At 41.9% G+C, this 19,841-nt stretch overlaps 2 protein-coding genes across 2 annotated transcripts; one reads left to right on the top strand and one right to left on the bottom strand.

Annotated features, from left to right (window-relative positions):
- Positions 1-4,558: 4,558 nt before the first annotated feature.
- Positions 4,559-5,254, top strand: LOC122673927 (putative olfactory receptor 13C6). The gene is given in 1 exon segment (XM_043871809.1): positions 4,559-5,254. A coding segment is annotated over 1 exon segment (696 nt).
- A 6,194-nt stretch (positions 5,255-11,448) lies between these two features.
- On the bottom strand, positions 11,449-12,691 carry TAS2R41 (taste 2 receptor member 41). Its single transcript, XM_043872461.1, is given in 5 exon segments — positions 11,449-11,875; positions 11,878-12,055; positions 12,058-12,266; positions 12,269-12,403; positions 12,406-12,691. Coding segments are annotated over 5 exon segments (984 nt in total). The 5' UTR covers positions 12,623-12,691; the 3' UTR covers positions 11,449-11,630.
- Positions 12,692-19,841: the final 7,150 nt, after the last annotated feature.

Raw genomic sequence — 19,841 nt, 5'->3', positions numbered from 1 at the left:
TAGTGGTTCAAAGTTTCCATTTGACTCCTCAGGAGCAGCATCCAAACACCACATCTTTTCTGACACCCCCTTCCCTATAAATCAAACCTGTCCTACATTTCATTCTATGGTGATGCTGCTCCCCAGTAGTGGCTGTGATACACTCTTCATGCTCCAGATGGTGACATAATGTGATGTAACAGGAAGAACATGGGATTGTGGTCATGAGATTTCAGATTCAGTTCCAGTTTTGCTCCCAACTGGCAGAACAATCCTGAGCAAATCACTTCTGCTTTCTGAGCCTCAGCTTCCTCACTTGTAACCATCAAGGTTAAGATGGTGATCCTAAAATTTCCTTCCAGCTTTTATTCTTTTTTGTGACTCTCACTGTGCATTTTACTTTCTTCAGTGGTGAGAATTTCAGTTGCTGTTCTCGGCACTCATGAACCATATTTGGTGACCATAGCTTGGTTACTTATTGCACTGATGAAAGAAATAGGCTCTGTGGAAAGCCAGGGCTGGGTATTGTGCCAAAGCCAGTTTCTATTTTTGGCATTTTCTACAATGACACCTTCCAGTCACAACAGGACTGAAAGAAGGAAGTGGGTAGGTTCCAACTGGATAGGAAAGACAGAGGATAGCATAAAGCTGCTCTGCCCTCTTCATCCCCCATCCAGCCAGAGCCCTATCTTCAAACCCTATTAGAAAGACTTGGGTTGAATTGCTTTCCTTTCCATTTCATTAGATTCTATGGCCCATCTTGCATATCTTTAATACAAATTCTTTTTATTTAGATAATGCTCTGAAGTTATGAGCATTATCTAAATTCTCTGGAGCACCACTGGAGCGAGGGTGAGGAGATACGCCATGTCTGCCACATGGTGCTGGAGAGGCACTTGTGCTGTGCCGGAGCAACTTGGTGGAGATATCCTAAGTCCAAGGGCAAAGGAGAGGTCCCAGCAAGATGGTAGGAGGGGCAAAATCACATTTAGAATCAAAGCCCATACCCACCAGAGATGCTCAGAGGGCTGAAACAAACCTGTGTGCACACCAGGACCCAGAGCCCCACAGAGACTGAGACAGAACTGTGTCTGGGTGTCTCCTGTGGTGGTACCGGTCAGAAGTGGACTGCCGCGGGGGCAGCAGCTCTGGGTGCAGCAGACCTCAGTATGGCATAAGCCCTCTTGGAGGAGGTCGCCATTAACCCACCATAGAGCTGCCAGAACTTACACAGGACTGGGAAACAGACTCTGGGAGGGCACAAACAGAACCCTGTGTGCACCAGGACCCAGGAGAAAGGAGCAGTGACCCCACAAGAGACTGACCCAGACTTGCCTGTGAGTGTCCGGAAGTCTCTGGCAGAGGCGTGGGTCAGCGGGGCCTGCTCAGGGGTGGAGGCACTGAGTGCGGCGTGCATGGATCTTTGGAGGGAGGTCACCATTGTCTTCACTACCTCCACCACAGTTTGGCCTCAGGCCAAATAACAGCGGATCACAATAAACTGGACAACTCTGAAAGAGATGGGAATACCAGACCACCTGACCTGCCTCTTGAGAAACCTGTATGCAGGTCAGCAAGCAACAGTTAGAACTGGACATGGAACAACAGACTGGTTCCAAATAGGAAAAGGAGTACATCAAGGCTGTATATTGTCACCCTGCTTATTAAACTTAAATGCAGAGTACATTATGAGAAACGCTGGGCTGGAAGAAGCACAAGTTGGAATCAAGATTGCCAGGAGAAATATCAATAACCTCAGATATGCAGATGACACCACCCTTATGGCAGAAAGTGAAGAAGAACAAAAGAGCCTCTTGATGAAAGTGAAAGAGGAGAGTGAAAAAGTTGGCTTAAAGTTCAACATTCAGAAAACAAAGATCATAGCATCCAGTCCCATCACCTCATGAGAAATAGATGGGGAAACAGCGGAAACAGTGGCCAACTTTATTTTTGGGGGCTCCAAAATCACTGCAGATGGTGATTGCAGCCATCAAATTAAAAGACACTTATTCTTTGGGAAAAAAGTTATGACCAACCTAGACAGCATATTAAAAAGCAGAGACATTATTTTGCCAACAAAGGTCTGTCTAGTCAAGGCTATGGTTTTTCCAGTAATCATGTATGGATATGAGAGTTGGACTATAAAGAAAGCTGAGCATTGAAGAATTAATGCTTTTGAGCTGTGGTGTTGGAGAAGACTCTTGACAGTCCCTTGGACTGCAAGGAGAGCAAACCAGTCCATCCTAAAGAAAATCAGTCCTCAATATTCATTGGAAGGATTTATGCTGAAGCTGAAGCTCCAGTCAATACTTTGGCCACCTGATGTGAAGACCTGACTCCTTGGAAAAGACCCTGATGCTGGGAAAAATTGAAGGTGGGAGAAGGGGATGACAGAGGATGAGATGTTGGATGGCATCTCTGACTCAATGGACATGAGTTTGAGTAAACTCTGGGAGTTGGTGATGGACGGGGAGGCCTGGTGTGCTGCACTTCATAGGATCGCAAAGAGTTGGACACGGCTGAGCGACTGAACTGAACTGAAGTTATGAAGAGCTTTCTCACATATCATCTCATTTGACACTAACTAGTTCTTCCCTGGATCTAAGATATTCTAAAACATTTGTTTTGGGCCAGACTTTAGAAGGTTAAGGGCTTCCTGGTGCTCAGATAGTAAAGAATCCTCCTGCAGTGCAAGAGATCCAGGTTCAATCCCTCTGTCAGGAAGATCCCCTGGGAAAGTGAATGGCTACCCACTCCAGAATCCTTGCCTGGAGAATCCCTTGGACAGAGGAGTCCATGGGGTCACAAAGAGTCGGATACGACTGAGTAACACTTTCACTTTAGAAGGCTAAAGCTAAGGGAAGACCCAGCACACAAAAGGCAAGATATCCAGGATCACTTTTTTACTGATTCAGTGGGATTTGAGGCAAATCATTTTAACTCCCTTGGCCTCAACTTTTTCAAACAAAGAATGAGAAGTTTAGGTTAAAGATTTTTCGTCCTCAAAACCTCTTCTCGGTTTTTATCTCCAAAAACTACGTCTTGAGTTTTCAAACATAAAATTAAACGTTCCCACTAAGGCAGTGATTCTCAAACGTGTCATTAAAGTTTTACACTTTAGCACCAGGAAGCAGTAAAGTTACTAACACATGAATGTCTGGGTTTCACCCTCCTGAGATTCTGTCCTAATTACTTCAGAGTGTGGTCTGGGCTTTTGGAGTTCTCAAAGCACCCCAGTGATGCTAAGGTATAGTTGATGCGGAAAGCACTACTCTGGTTCCCACCATGGGTCCTGTGGGATTTTCATAGGCAAACCGTTTAATCTGGAGTTTTTTCTTTCCTTCTCAAACTTCCCCTGTTCAGTTCAGTCCCTCAGTCGTGTCCTACTCTTTGTGACCCCATGGACTGCAGCACGCCAGGCCTCCCTGTCCATCACCAACTCCCGGAGCTTACTCAAACTCATGTCCATCAAGTCGGTGATGCCATCCAACCATCTCACCCTCTGTTGTCCCCTTTTCCTCCCACCTTCAATCTTTCCCAGCATCAGGGTCTTTTCCAAGGAGTCAGGTCTTCACATCAGGTGGCCAAAGTATTGGAGTTTCAGCTTCAGCATAAATCCTTCCAATGAATATTGAGGACTGATTTCCTTTAGGATGGACTGGTTTGATCTCCTTGCAGTCCAAGGGACTCTCAAGAGTCTTCTCTAACACCACAGTCCAAAAGCATCAATTCTTTGGCACTAAGCCAGCTCTCACATCGATACATGACTACTGGAAAAACCATAGCTTTGACTAGACAGACCTTTGTCTTTTTAACCTTTTTGATAGAGGTTAAAGACCAGCAAAGTAAACAGGGAGGTGTTCCAAGGGCAAACATGTCTTTGCTATGACAGAAGGATTTACACATAACAAAGCTCCAAGGGCTTTACAGGCACTCCCTCACTGACTTCATCAGTGGGCACCGTCAGTTTCCAAATGTTGTTACTGCAAGTAAGTGGTGTGTGCATTTATCTCTAATTAATCACTTAGTTTAACATTCAAATGAATGCCAGAGTTTCACCAAGGAAATAGCATAAACACAAAAAGTTGGGACATAATTATAGCTGGTATAATGTTCTACAGTGAGGCCTTGATCTTATCATCCTAGGACTAAGCCTGTTTAATCAGTACATTGAGAACCAAATGAGGGATTTTTTTTCTCTGTCACTGACCCAGCCTGGATTACAGGAGAAGCCGGAAAACCACCGGCTCCAGAATGAGTAATAAGCACAAGGGAGAGTTTCAGAACTCAAGTCTTGTGTTTTGGGATCAGATAGTAATCCTCAATACTAGTACCTGAAAACTGTTTCATTCATTTCCCCAACACAAAGTTTTTTATTGTGAAACATTCATTAGAAATCTTTGTATGCAAAGAAAAATCAGGAAATGTCCCTGACTTCAAGAAGCTCGGAGTCTAATGGAGAAAAACATACAAGTACTTGCAGTCTTACTTAAAGTCCTTTGTTGAGACTCAGACTATGAATTCTGATTCTGGACTCTTTAACCCACCACCTCCTCAGGTAGCCTGACCCACCTGCTCCATGGGGAGGGACAACCTGACCTGGGTCAGTGAGTTTGTCCTACTGGGCCTCTCCGGGGACAGGCAGACCCAGGCTGGCCTGTTTGTCCTGTCTGGGGCCGCCTATCTGCTGACCTTGCTGGGCAACGGGCTCATCCTCGTCCTGATCCGGCTGGACCCCCGCCTCCAGCTGCCCATGTACTTCTTCCTGGGCAACCTCTCCATAGTGGACATCTGCTACACCTCCAGCGGGGTTCCCCAGATGCTGGCACACTTCCTCCTGGAGAAGAAGACCATCTCCTCCGCCCGATGTGGTACCCAGCACTTCTTCTCCTTGGCCCTGGGCCGGGGGTGGGGAGGGACTAAGTTCTCCCTGCCGACAGCAGTAGTCTATGAACACTATGTGGTGACCCCCCTGCACTGCAGAGCAGCAATCAGTCCAAGGCGGACAGCAGTCTCTTGATTTGTGGGCATGGCTAATTTTGCAGTGGAGATGGCAGTCACCATGCACTTGCCCACCTGTGGGCACTGTGCGCTGAATCATGTGGCCTGTGTGGATATCTCAGTGTTCCCTCCTAGTGTTGAGAACATCATGGGGCCCTGGACACCATGCAGGGCTCGGAAAGAAATATCAATCAGTAAACAGATTTTTGTCAAGCTCCGCTGTGTTCAGTACACCATGCCAGGTGCTTTAGGAGACACACCCAATCTAATATGAGGTCCTTCCCCATAACCTGGGGATTATATGAAAAGATAAGAGATAAATACTGAAAAGAAATTGCAACATAATCCAGTAATGGCAAACTACAATTAGGCAATATTTGGTTAGCTGCCAAATATGAGATAGACATTAAAGCCCATGGAATTCACAAAATTCCCTTATGAAGGAAAAAAAATCTAGGTGGTTTGCAAAAGAATTGATGGGGAAGGGAAAATTTAAATGGCCATAGAAAATGGTAGAACTTGGACAGATGAGAGAGTAGAGAGAGAGAGTTCATTCTTGGCTCACAGGGAAATGATGCAAGCCAGGTGAGGAGATAGAAAACACCAAGGTCTGTCTGGGAAAGAGTGAACTAACCAGTTTGGATAGAGCAAAGATTTCATTTTGAGGAGTCAGTGAAGAGGAGGTAAGGCTGGAAAGTGGGGGTGGTGTGCATAGTAGAGCTTTGAAAACCAGCCCATGGAATTTGCATTAGAGGCAATAGCAAGAGAGCAGTTTTTGAAGTGGGAATAGCACACCTAATATATAATATTCTAAAAATTATCCTCTTCTTCTCCACCAGGCCTGTTAGACTAATTGAGACAAACTATTTTCTTCTTTTAGTCCAGCAAACTCTCTATTTCATGCTTCACTAGTGGGAGTAAGTGAATCAACTGTTTATAATTCAACTTCCTCTATTTAGGGCAGACTATAAGATAAGGTTGAAAGACCAAGAATTGAGAAGCTAGTGGACACAGACCAGAAGTTATTTACAGTACAGAGAAATGTTAGAAATAAAAATGAATGATCAGGTCTTGAAGTTGATAATTGAACAGAGGTTATAATGACAGATAAAGCACCTTCTATTTTCCTTTTTTTAATGGAGAAGATAACATGCCATCTGAGTAACAGCTGAAGATCAACCAAAAATAAACAGAGCTTACTTGGTGTTTTATTTAAGTGTTAACTCTGATGACAACCCTGTTTTTCTATCTCGGTGTTAGACAACAACCCCGTGGTTAGGTAGGTCCTGCCCCAGTTCGGAGGGATTTGGAGTTTGTTTTTCTAGTATCGGTTCACAAAATGAGTCTGACTTTCACCCAAGGCACTAGCCCAGGAAAGCCTTCAATTTCTTTTTTCATGGAGAAATCATAAATTTATAAATCAGTGCATGAACCCCAGGAAAACAAAATTCAGGGTCCAAAATGGAAGCCAAATTTAAGAGTATTTCTGGAATCACTTGGAGACAAGGCAGGGAGATAGTAAACCAGTGTGACAACATAACATCTGTCTGAACCCACCTGGAAATTTCCAAGACAGAGGGTCCCCTGACTTCAGGACCTCTTGCTCCTTGGACACAAACCCAGTCTCCTACTCAGAACAAAATCTCCTCCATAGCATTCTCCGCTTTACACACTTGAGACCAGGAACACCACTAGAGAGCAGGGCTTCTTAGTCTGGAACTCCTTGACAGGTTTGGGGATCTATGAGCCCCCAGAATTGTGTGCTAAAGTGGTATCTCATCCCATTTTTATCATTTCTTGAGGAAGTCCTGCTGGTATGTGCCTCTTCCCCACCCCCACCAGCTCTATGCCCGAGTCCTCCTGCTACACACACTCACAGGACACCATGGTTTCCCATCCTCACACTTGTCCCAATTTGTAATGACATGCTCACCTGAATGACTAGACACTATTCCCAACTCCCCACAGGACTGAAAATTCCATGGGGTAGAAGCTTAATCTATGATACTCACTACTTTATCCCCAGCTCAGGGCGTTGTCTACACGTAAGCACTCAAAAAATATTTGTTAACTGATAGATTCTCAAAGAATCTGTGGCCACCACAAAAGGTTAACATATTCCGATTTATGTATTAGTGTTTAACATGCTTTTAAATTTTAGAAAATATGTTTCATAAAAGCTCTAGTAGTAAGCTGTGATATTTGCCACTGATTGATAAGATGGGGGGGTTAGACAAGCTTCCCTGACATTATAGAATTGGACTTGTGTGCATGCTAAGTCACTTTAGTTGTGTCCAACTCTTTGCAACCTCATGCACTGTAGTCCACCAGGCACCTCTGTCCGTGGGATTCTCCAGGCAAGAATACTGGAGTGTGTTTCCATTTCTTTCTCCAGGAGATCTTCCCTACCCAGGGATTGGACTCATGTCTCTTATGTCTCCTGCATTGGTAGGTGGGTTCTTAACCACTAGTGCCACCTGGGACGCCCACAGAACCCAACTTACCATTAAAAAAAAAAACAAAACATTGCCCAAAAAGAGCATGTGATCAAGGATCCACCAGCAATCTGATTTCCCATTGATCTAACATGATTTCTAACACTTTTATTTTTTTAGTCTTTTCAATTTTTAATATAATAGCGTAGCATAGCAACCTTACAAAATAAAATATAGAATAAAGTTTAGGGATAATAGCTATTGTATAGTAACACTCATTATTCCATTATAATTTCATCCTTTCTCCTTTATTTCTTCAAAGGAAAAAAATAGAGAAAAAATAACTTCTGGGTCTTTTCTTACTTCTTCAGCTGATGCCAAAATGCTACTTAAGTAAATTATTCTCTTAGTCACACCCTCTAGTGAACTTGCAGTGGCCTTCTTCAGCATCGGACTTCCTTCTCAGTGATTTCTTATCCACCACAAGTGGTTTTTCTTTATCTCAGTCACACTTAGCATATTTGCACTGTTTGGCAATTCAAAAAATTTTTTAAAAAGCAAAAAGAAAACAAGAGTCAGAGAAAGAGAAAGAAAAACTGGTCTTTCCTGGTGGCTAGAAAACTCCTTGCCACACTCTGTTTCCTCTACTATTTTCATACTGATGAAGATACAGAAAATGATTTTTTAAAATAACATTAACTATGCATTATTATAATACTACTAAAAAATTTTGATGAGTACTGTTAACATGTCATACACATATATTCCACATTAAATCTTCGCAATTTTTCTAAAATTAGTTGTTATTGCTCAGTCACTAAGTCATGTCCAATTCTTTGTGACCCCACGTACTGCAGCATGCCAGGCCTCCCTGTCCATCACCAACTCCTGGAGTTTGCTCAAACTCATGTCCATTGAGTCAGTGATGCCATCCAACCATCTCATCCTCTGTTGTTCCTTCTCCTGCCTTCAATATCTTCCAGCATCAGGGTCTTCTCCAATGAGTGGGCTCTTCACATCAGGTAGCCAAAGTATTAGAGCTTCAGTTTCAGCATCAGTCCTTCCAATGAACATAGTATCACCTAATTTAATGTACAGGAAACTAAGGTATAAATGGTTAACTATACGTAGGAATTCATATCACAAAAAAATGCAGATCTATATTTTAAAAACTTGAAACATTACTGAAAGTAATAAAAGAAATCTTGAACAAATGGAAAGGCATACCATATTCTTGAATAAAAGACTCAATAACATGGATGTGTATGTCTTAAACATATACTTAACATATACTTGTTTTAAGGTATATGTTTAACAGGGTCAACTTTAAATAATAAAAAAGAAATTTTTGTTTGAGATCAGATACTACTATTTTAAAAATAATAAGCAAGAAATTTCTGAAAAAGAAGATTAGTGAAGAAAGACTAGTTTACTAGTTACTCAAACATCATAAATCTAAAGTAGTCGAAATGCCACATGATTACACCAAGGCAGTGAAACATAATAGAAAGTCTAGAAATAAATCAACATATACAGGAATTTATTAATGATCAAAAGTAGCATTTTAAATTAGTGAAGGAAAAGACCAATAAATAGTGTTAGGGCAAAAAGCTAATAATTTGGAAAAAAGCAAATTTCACCTATACATGATAATTTTTATAAGAATAAATTCCATAAGGATCAAATATTTAAATGTAAAAATAAAAGCATAAAAGTGCTAGAAGAACCCAAAAGGCAGTTATTTTTTATCAAATAATAAGAGTTAATTTTGCTAAGATATAAAGAGTTCTTACAAACCAATAGGAAAAATGCTAGGACTCCCCTGCTGGTCCAGTGGTTAACAGTCCACCTATAGTGCAGGGGACACGAGTTCAATCCCAGGTCTGGGAAGATTCCACATGCCTTGGGGCAACTAAACTCATACAACTACTGAAGCTTGCATGCCCTAGAACCTGTGCTAAGCAACAAGAGAAGCCAGTCCGATGAGAAGACCACACACAGCAATGAAATCCAGTCCAGCCAAAAAGAAAAAAAGATGAAAAAGCCAAAATCCAAACTCAAAATTAAGCAAAGATATAGGCTTTCCACAGAGAATAAAAACAAATGACTCTACACATATAAAATAATGATAAACCTTACTCAAAGTAAGTCTTGCAAATTACAACTACACTAATATGCCACCTTTCACTGACTGGCCAAAAAAATGAAAAGTGTGAAAATAAGCACATTCATAAATTGCTAGTGAGAAAGCAAATTGATGCAAACCTATAGAGGGCAACACATCAAAATTAGAAGTGCACACACCATTCAACCCAGGAACTCCATTTCATGGACTTTATCCTATAGTTAATTTGTACAGGTACAAGAGACATGTACAAGAGACAGTCAACATTGCACCCTTGCTATCAATATTATAATAGCAAAAGACAGGAAGCAACTTTAACTGACCACAAACAGGTGACAATTTTAAAAATTGTGGTACATCTAAAAAAGTGAGGAAATGTATGTGTGTACATATGTGTAGATCTCCAAGATTCACGTATTGTTAAACAGAAGCAGTAAGGTATAGAGAAGCGAGAATCATGTACAATCATTTGTGTAAAGGCCACAGGTGACAGGTAATAACTCAGTTGGCTAGTTAGTTCCGAAGAGTCGGACATGACAGAGCGACTAAGCACAGCACCTGGAATACAGTAGTTTGTAAGTAACTTAGTTGAAAAGTTTGTTAGGTATTCGAGGCTTTCTGTCATAGAATAAAATATCTTTAGAAGGACAAACTTGAAACTGTTAAGAATATCTCAGAAGGGGAAAGTAGTAGAGATATTTTTTATATATACTCTTCAGTACTTTTTGAATTTTTAACAATGTAAACATATTACCTATTAAAAACTAGTTAAAGCTAAAGTGTAGAATAATTTCCCCAAAGATTTTAGTTCACGAGTGTATATCCACTCAGCAGCATATACCCTGATTAGTAAGGAAATTATTTTTACTCTCAGTGGAAATTAAAATTTCTATCAGGAATCCAGTTACAGGTTAGTCTCTGAAATATGCACATTGATACTTTTAGCAAAAACTTTTTATATTCTGCCTGAGAGGCACCTAACTCTAATTAAAATTTTTTCCAAAATTATTTCTAAAAACTTCTGCATAGTAATTAGAACAAACTATTTTAAACAAATAGTTAAACATAAGATTTAATGGGGTAATTCTTTAAAAAAAAAGTTAAACAGTTTTGAACACAAACTTTTTTTTTTTTTTCAGAACAAAAAGTACATGTTTATTTAATTCACATGTGACTTTGGGACATTTGCTTTAGGAAAAAGTTTGAGACAATCTGAAAAAGAAGAAAAATCTTCCAAAGGAAGGATAAACATGGGACAAGTCTGGCTGCCACTTAGAGAAAATCAAAACCAGAACAACAGAAATATTAAGGAGAAAATGCGTTGTGAAGAAACCTAGTAGTTTTAATAAAATTAAAATCAAAGTATCCAACTTTGGTAAGAGAAAAAGAATCTCCATGGAAAGAAGGACTGTTAGATCTCATAGCCCGGGCCACTGTCCACCACAATTACTGTCCTTTGGGGCTCACACAGTGACCATTACATTATCCTCAGGAAGGTCACTGCCTCCCCAGCCACACACTAGCTCAGTAACAGACACGATTTGTCTTAATTTCCCAGCAGACAACCGAGGTAAGATAGTGCAGTTAAGGGGCTTCCCTGGTGGCTCAGTGGTAAAGAATCCACCTACCAATGCAGGAGACACGGGTTTGATTCCTGGTCCGGGAGGATCCCACATGAGAAGCCCACCTACTACAGCTAGAGAAAAGGCCGTGCAGCAACAAAGATCCAGCACAGCCAAAAATAAAGAAATAAATAAAATTACTTTTTTAAAAGATAGTGCAGTTAAGACTTTTTTAACCAAAGGCTTCCACATAACAGAGGGGATACAAAGAGAGAGAGAGTAACACAGAATTTTTATATTCTGTCCTTCTGGATGATGCTGGCTCTCTGGGACCTCTGGGGCCACATTTTAATAGTGTTCCAGGAAGAAATTATGCTCAAAGAGTTCCCAGATTTTACTCCCCTCCTCTCCTTCCCAAAGGAGAAAGCCCACAATATGATCCAACCGATATTGAGGACATTTTCATGTAAATGGACTGTAGCTCTGTCATCCTCACTTGAGCCTCTTCTGATGGATTGGTTAAGGGGATCACACCACCTCGGCCACCCAGAAGCTCCTGGCCAACAAAATCAGCTGCCCGAACACCCCCCGAAGCCTGAGGCTGCCGAGGATGAGGATAAAGGGGTGGATGGATGTGCACGAGTAGATTAAAATTTGCCATGGCCAGTACCAGTCATTCTCTGAGGAGCAGAACCCTGCAGCATCGATGATCAGGGACATGAAAGACAGAGTATAAAGAACAAGGAAGGAGACTAGTGACTTCAGAGCTCTGTGTGAGCCTGGCCGCTGGGATCCTGCAGGCTGTGAGCACTGTGCTGCATCCTCCATGCGCGTCTCCTCAGAGAGTCAATCAACAGAGCAATCGAGACCAGAAAAACAGAGCCAGGAATTGAAAGAGTGATCAGTTTCAGGGGCAGGAAATAGTACATTTCCAGAATCCTGCTCCACTGATGCAGGTCATGTTCCCGAAAGGTTTTCTAGTGAAGGACCCTTTATACAAAGCACGGTTCCCCCCAAAAAACAGTAGGGTGACAATGAAGGAGGTGAGGAGAGAGCCCAGCAGAAGCCAGGGCACCAACGCGGGGAACCTCCACTTTAGCCAGAGGAAGGAGGGGCGGGTGAAGTCAGCAATCTTCATGCAGAAGAGGACGCTGAGCCAGGAGCCAACCAGGAGGTGACGGAGTTGAGGAAGTCCCAGGGTAGACCGAAGAACTGCCGGGCGGGACCGCTGCAGTAGTCGACCAGATGCAGGAAACAGTAGAAGTTATTCCCCATTCCAACCCACTGCAGGCAGAAGCGGAGAGTCCCAAGCTGAAGAGGATCAGGTCAGAGGGGGGCAGCCTCCCACGTCGCACCCATTCTCTGCTCAGCACCAGCACAATGAAGCCATTGGCCAGGAGGCCCAGGAAACACAGCAGGACAAAGAGCAGCGTGAAGAGGGCTGTGAATGCTGGCTGCGTCTTGGCCCGTCCTCCGGTCACCACCCCGGGCCTTGGCCCCTGGCCTCCTGTCTCCTCCATCCGCAGTCCCTGTTTCAGGGAATGTGAGAAGAGTCCCTCTTTTCTGGGGATGCGAGAAGAAAGCTCAGGCTCTGTATCTGAACCAGAGCTCCCTCAGAAGGACGATGCTCAGGCTGCAGAGGAAGGTGATCTCAGCTCAGTGAGGATGCAGATTTCTCCCGGCTCAGTTACCATCAGGCCCAGTGACTGCCCCCCATTTGCCTTCTCTGGTTTTGCCTGCACGTGGCCATGGTTAGTGTCAACGTGGAGGGTTGTTCAGGGTGTCTGTGACTGAGTTCTGAAGGAGGGAATTTTCATGTACTGAGGTATGGGGGAGTCATTCTGGCTTATCCATGATTTGGCTTGAAATTTACACCACCTAGAATGGCCCATTGTAGGGCCTGTCAGACACGCATGGTATACCTACTTTAAGCATTGAAAAAAAAAAAAAAACCAAAAAGAGTGCATTTACCAGATCGTCTAAAACGTCCACTTTGAAGACAGGAATAAATGCTCTGCCCCCTTCCTAGGATGCCAATGTTAGTTACTTGTTCAAAATGAGGGTCCCTTCCCAGGACCAAGGACATGCTGACTCGCTGTGTACGTGCTAATCTTCCTCTTCTGAAAGTTTGAAGGAATGTATCCCTGTCATATTTGATGTTTGTTCTTTGTTCTGGTAAGATAAAAAACTGTGGTTCATGCATCTAAAATGGAGCTGGGTGGCCACCATGGATGGGGTTTCAAACATATTCTTGCTTTGCCGAGAACTTGAATTGTATGAACTATATAAAATTCAAAGGACACCAACAGTGGTTTTCTAAACAGTATCTGCTAACAACTGCCAACTGCAATCTTAACCGTCCCAAGGTTTCCCCTTGCAACCATTTCAGAGCCCAACCTATTTTTGCTTAACAAGCACTATTACTTGCCAGTTCCAATCTTAATTCTTGACAAAAAATTTATGTAACTTAGTGGATTTTGCCTATATACAAGCCTCTCCCATATTCCAGTCCAGAGGAACACAATTCAAGTGCTTCTTGAATCTGTGTCTCCTGGGCTGTAGTCCTCAGTTTGGCTTGAATAAAATTCTTTTCAATTCCTATGATAGATTGTTTGTTGATTCTGTTGACAACCCCATCCCTCTTATTCCACCTTTGGGACCCATAAACACACCTCTCCTCATCGGATCATTGTAAAGACGTTAAGTATATGGGCAACAACTCATATGGCCCAGACCTAGGAAAGTGGTGATGCTGGAGGAATATATTTCCAGCTGGGTTTTCCTGTTACAAGTCTATGCTCACCTATGAGCAGTCATCCCTTTCAAGGTCAGATTCTTTGATCCACCTTTCTACCAAACCTTTTATTAAATCCTTCATGGACCCTGAAGTGTTAATGATTGATAATGGTTTAAGTGGAGTTTATGTTTCCAATAAGAAAATTTCTTCCTTTGTTGTTGTGGAATTGAGGGTATCTGCTTCTTGCTGGGTGTCAGTTGAAGGCTGCCCTCAGATCCTGGTGGGCACCCCCAGTCTTTACCAAGTGAACTGTTTCAACATAGCAGCTCAAGCCAGCAAAGAGAGTCCCTAAGAGAAGAGCTGGCTAGAAAGATGTGGGTTAACTACCATAACACAATCATGGAATGACATCCTATCACCTCTACCATATTCTATTAGATAGAAGGAAGTTGCAGTCACCATGGACACTCATAGGAAGGGGGTTCCACAAAGGGGCACTTTCCAGGGGTGAGAGTCCTGGGGGGCCCATTTAGAGTGTGTCCCCCACACTGAGATTCCTTAGCTTACTGGGCATATGTGAGTCCTGCCCTCCAGTACAAACAGTAAAGAGAGATGCTTGAGAGACCATGTTGAAAAGTAAAAATACATTATTGAGTAAAAATATATTCATCGATCTATAGTCAAATGTTTTTGGTTTAATATTTCAAATTGGTCCTTCCTCCATGTTTGTTTAAAACCTCCTTAATGTTTGTGTTTCCTTTTGTAATATGATGTTTTCATGGAAGTGTCAACTGAAAAAGTTAGTCATACAAATAATGTGACCATTGTTACCACCACAGGATGAATGAGTAATTGTGTGAAAATAAAAACCCCACTGAAGTGGGATAAATGTGCATTTTTCTCACTCTTAGACCTATAATTTTTACTCATTCATTCACTCAAAAAATACTTAGTGAGCACTTATATACACAGGGCAGCTATTGTAGTCAGTGGGGGTATAGCAGTGAGCCAAAGAGAAAGGATTCCTGCTTTTATGGAACCAAGGGAAGACAACTGACAATAAGCAAACACCTGAACAAGATACTTTCACACCGTAGTCAGTGCTTGGAAGAAAAAAGAGGAGTAAAATTGCTGAAGAACAAGTGGAGAAAAAAATGCTGCTCCTTTAAACCTATAGGCTGGGGAAGGCGTTCTCAGGGGATAATGTGAGGGATCAAACAAGGAGAGCCTTTCCATGTGGAGCTGGCTGTACCCATAGTACTGTCACACCACAGTTTTAATCATTCTCTTCTACTATTTCTTCCAACTTTATTCAGCGAGGGAAACTTCTCCAGCCAGAAAGAAAGAACTTCAGCACTTTATATGAATTTACTTTTCACTCTTGTCAAACTGGTTGTCCCGAGATCGCTTCAAGTCACAAAACAGCCTCAAGCCAGAAATTGGACATTTCAATGCAGTAGACGAAAACGAGATAACTGTAGCTTCGACCCGTCTGAGATTGGCTGATGCAGATGGAGACTGGTAAAGGTGCAGGAAGGGTCTTTTTTGGACTAGAACCAAAGTAATCTGGCTTTGTGTTTCCCAGGCCTGGTGGAGGTTTAAGGCTGACTCTCTCCCTCATGGGAATTTTCAGGACTCTGGAGGTTCCCTACTGAGCCCTCTCTCTGCAGTTCCGTGTGCTGGGGCAAAAAATCTCTATTTTGAGCGATCCCTCAGGACTCCTTCCTCAGTTCCTGGGCGTTCACCACCAAGAGTTGCAGCTGGAGCTTCCACACTCACTGGACCCTCACACACAAGCTCTCTCTCTCTTGAGGCCCACAGCTGACCATTAACCCTGACCCCCAGTCCTAGTGTAGCCATATTCTCCTGACTCTGTCCCCAAAATCACCCAGCTTTTTTCTCCTTCTCTTAGTCCTACAGGCAGAAGCAAGACCCTAGTCCGTTTCCCAACAGAAGAAATAACCCAGTAAGTTTTGTGCGTGGCCCCATGGAAGCTCTCGATCACCACCAGGTTTGAGGGGAGGAGGAGACATTCCTAGTCTTCCTTGGTAGAATATGGAGTTGGACTCATAATGTAGGATTTTCTAAATATTTCTCACAAAATCTTCTCTCTTTTACTGTCTCAACTCTTTTATTTTATCAGAGTTTTAAGACTTATGAAAGGTTTATGTCCATTTCCTTTGAACACCTGCATACTGTGACCTGGCAACTCGGTTTGAAATCTCCTTTCATTAAATCTTTGCACCTGGTAGAAATTTCAACCTTTAACATGCTGTTATTTAAAGGACAAGATCAAGAAAGTCATATGGGTAACAGTAAGAAATTTGGATATCATCCAAATGTAACTGAAACCATTAGAAGGTTTTCAACAGAGGAGCAGGATAACTTATGTTTCAAACACCTTCTGGACTATTATGTAAAGAATGGGGTTGAAAGAAGCTACAGTGGAAGAGAGCAGTAAGAGGCTACAGACTTGGAAGAGAGCAGTAAGAGGCTACAGACTTAAACTGAGTACAAGCAGAGGGCTTGTCCTTAAGTGGAAGCTTTGGAGGTGGTAATCGGGCATAAGATGCTGGCATATTTGCAAGGCAGATCTGATAGGATTTGCTTAATATGGGGATGAAAAAAAAAATCAGGGACAAATCCTAAACTTTTTATTTCAGCCACCAGGAGAATTTTATGTAGCCTTTTACCTAGAGAAGGAAATACAACCCACTTCAGCATTCTTGGGAAATTCCATGGACAGAGGAGGCTGGCAGGCTACAGTCCATGGGGTTACAAAAGAGTCAGACACAACTTAGCAACTAAACAGCAAGAACAACAAGATGAGGAAGACTGAGAGAAGAAGTGAAGAAGCTCTTTTGTTTATGTTAAGTTTGAGATGCCTATTAGAGATCTGAGACGAGACGTGAAGAAGACAACTGAAATACAAGTCTGGATCTCAGTGAAGATTTACGGCTGGAATAACAAGTTTGGGAGTCATCACCACTTACGTGGTATTTAAAGCCATTAAACCAGATGAGATCATGTAGGTAAAGAATGTAGACAGAAATAGTTAAGGTGCTGGGAGTAAGCCTTGAACCCTTCAACTTTTAGAGGCTGAAAGCCAAAGGATCCAGCAGAGGAGGTTTGGCTGAAGCAAATATCAGGGAGGGATTGCATTCCCTGAGTTCATGCTCAGAGACAAGTGGAGGGCAAACAAACAAGTGCAGAGGGCCGTGTAGAAATGATAAATATGCCAGAGATTCTAGTTGTCCCGGGCGATCTGCATCAAGGGGTTGTGTGCTATGCTCTCTGGGAAGATGCCCTAAGGCAGACACTGTTAGCATGTTCTAAGCTCAAGAGGCCCTCTGGTTCAGACCCACAATTCGTAAAGAATGTGAGTGTTGAAACTAGCATCTGCCCTGTACTTTACCTACAGCCTCAGCAGAGAAGTCCTATCTATCATTTGTCCATTCAACAAAATCCATTTAGCATGTAGCATGTACTGTCTGTCAGGTGCTAGGCCAAGCCTGGAGGTACAAAGATTAAGGTAGTCTTGAGAGGGAAAGACAAGTAGACATATAATAATGATTTAGTATAATAAATGACAAAATAATAACCAGTATTTACTCAGTGCTGCTTGCATCCTATGTACTACTCTAAGTGCTTTATAGAAATTAATTTTTTGAAACCCATTAAAACTTAGTGATTTTCAAAAATGATGGTGGGACAACTAGGTTCCACATTGTTGCTGTTTAGTCACCAAGTCTTGTCTGACTCTTTTTCAACCCTGTGGACTGTAACCTGCCAGGCTCCTCCGTCCATGGGATTTCCCAGGCAAGAAAACTGAAGTGGGTTGCCATTTCCTTTTCTGGGGGGTCTTCCTGACCCAGGGATAGAATCCACATCTCCTGCATTGGCAGGTGGATTTTTTACCACTGAGCCAATGTAACATACAACATGATAAATATAAAGAACACTGCTACATTATATATGAAAGCCATTAAGAGAGTAACTTCTAAGAATTCTCATCACAAGGAAAAACTATTTTTTCCATTTAATTTTATATCTGTATGAGATAATGGATGTTTACTAAACTTATTATAGTCATCATTTCATGACGTATGTAAGTCAAATTGTTATGTGATACACCTTAAATGTATACAGTGCTATATTCAATTATATTTAAATAAAACTGAAAGAAAAAAATGGATCAGGACTGAATAGCTATTTCCCCAAAGATAACATACTAACAATGGTATATGGCTAACAAGCACAAGAAAAGATGCTCAACATCACTAATCATTAGGAAAATGCAAATCAATACCACAAAGAAATGCCACCTCACACTCTTTGAAATGGCTACTAGCAAAAAAAAAAAAAAGGCAGAAAATAGAAAATAACAAGTTTGATGAGAATGGAGAAAAATTAGAACCTGTATGCTCTGCTGGGGAGAGTATAAAATGGTGCAACCACTAAGACAGTTCCTTAAAAAATTAAAAATAGAATTACCACATGATCCAACAATTCCACTTCTGAGCATACACTCAAAAGAATTGAAAGCAGGAGCTCAAAAGATTTTTGTACTCCCCTGCTCATAGCAGCATCATTCATAAAAACTCAAAAGCAGAAATACCTAAGTATCAATGGACAGATTAATAGATTTAAAAAATGTGGCATTTACATACAATGAAATATTATTCAGCTTTTAAAAGGAAGAAAATTGTGACATACAATGAAAGAACATTGAGAACAAGCTAAGTAAAATAAGCCCGTCACAAGAAAACAAATAATGTTATCAAGTACCTAATTTATATCAATAATTTATATAAATTTAAATAATTTATATCAAGTACCTAAAGTAATTCAATTCATAAAGATAAAAAGTAGATGATGGTTGCCAGGGGCTGGGGAAGGGAAGTGCATGAAATGAGGATTTTTTTTGTTTAATGGTTATAGAGTTTCAATTTTGCAGAATGAAAGAGTTCTGGAGATTATTAGCTGCATGACAAGATCAAGATCAAGGATCAAGTGAAGTCACTCAGTCGTGTCCGACTCTTTGCGACCCCATGGACTGTAGCCTGCCAGGCTCCTCCGTCCGTGCAATTTTCCAGGCAAGGATACTGGAGTGGGTTGCCATTTCCTTCTCTAGGAGATCTTCCCGACCCAGGGATCGAACCTGGGTCTTCCATACTGCAAGCAGGCTCTTTACCCTCTGAGCCACCAGGGAAGGTTCAATGAAGCTGCATGACGATGTGAATATATTTGATACCACTTAACTGGACACTTAAAGATGGTTAAAATGACCAATTTTATGTTATGCATATCTTGCCAAAATTAAATTTTTTAAGTAAGAAAATTTTTAAAAAGAATTTAAGTGACTACTTCAAGGTCACTAGAGGAAGATTTTCGAGTGAGATTTTCTCATTCTGAGTTCTATTCTCTATCCTCTTACACTCTGATCTCATCTACTCGGCACCTCTGCACATGCGGCTATGAGAGTGAAAGAGAGAGAACTAAGGAGACATCACCAAGATGACAGACGAGGCTTCTGACTTTCCTTCCCCCCGTGGATACAACAAATATACAACTGTACCGGACCAATCCCTTTGAAAGAAGCCCAGAAACTAGTTGAATGACTCCCATACATTGAGTGACTAAGAAGATACCTACGTGGAAATGGGTTCAAAAGGCTAAGACACTCTCTCACCAGAAACCCCATCCCTGGCATAATGCCTTATAATAACAAGGGAGCCCGCAATTACCAGCTTCCCCTGAAGGAACAGAGTTTGGAACACACATCTAGTGCTCCAACTTTTCAGGCTGCCCCCCGAGGCACAGGGCCCCCTCAAATCACCTCATTCTGAGGGCTAATGTGACTTGGGTTCACAAGTCCCACAGGACTGCAGCAAAGCGGTTGTTAAATGGTCACACAATCACTTCCCATAGCTATCTCTGGGCTCAGGGCAGAGGGAGCCTTCTCAATAAATTGTGCTATTTGAATCAGTTCTAACGAGATG

Source organism: Cervus elaphus, chromosome 18, assembly GCF_910594005.1.
Source record: "Cervus elaphus chromosome 18, mCerEla1.1, whole genome shotgun sequence".
NCBI lineage: Eukaryota > Metazoa > Chordata > Mammalia > Artiodactyla > Cervidae > Cervus > Cervus elaphus.
This window is presented reverse-complemented; position numbering and strand designations above follow the sequence as displayed.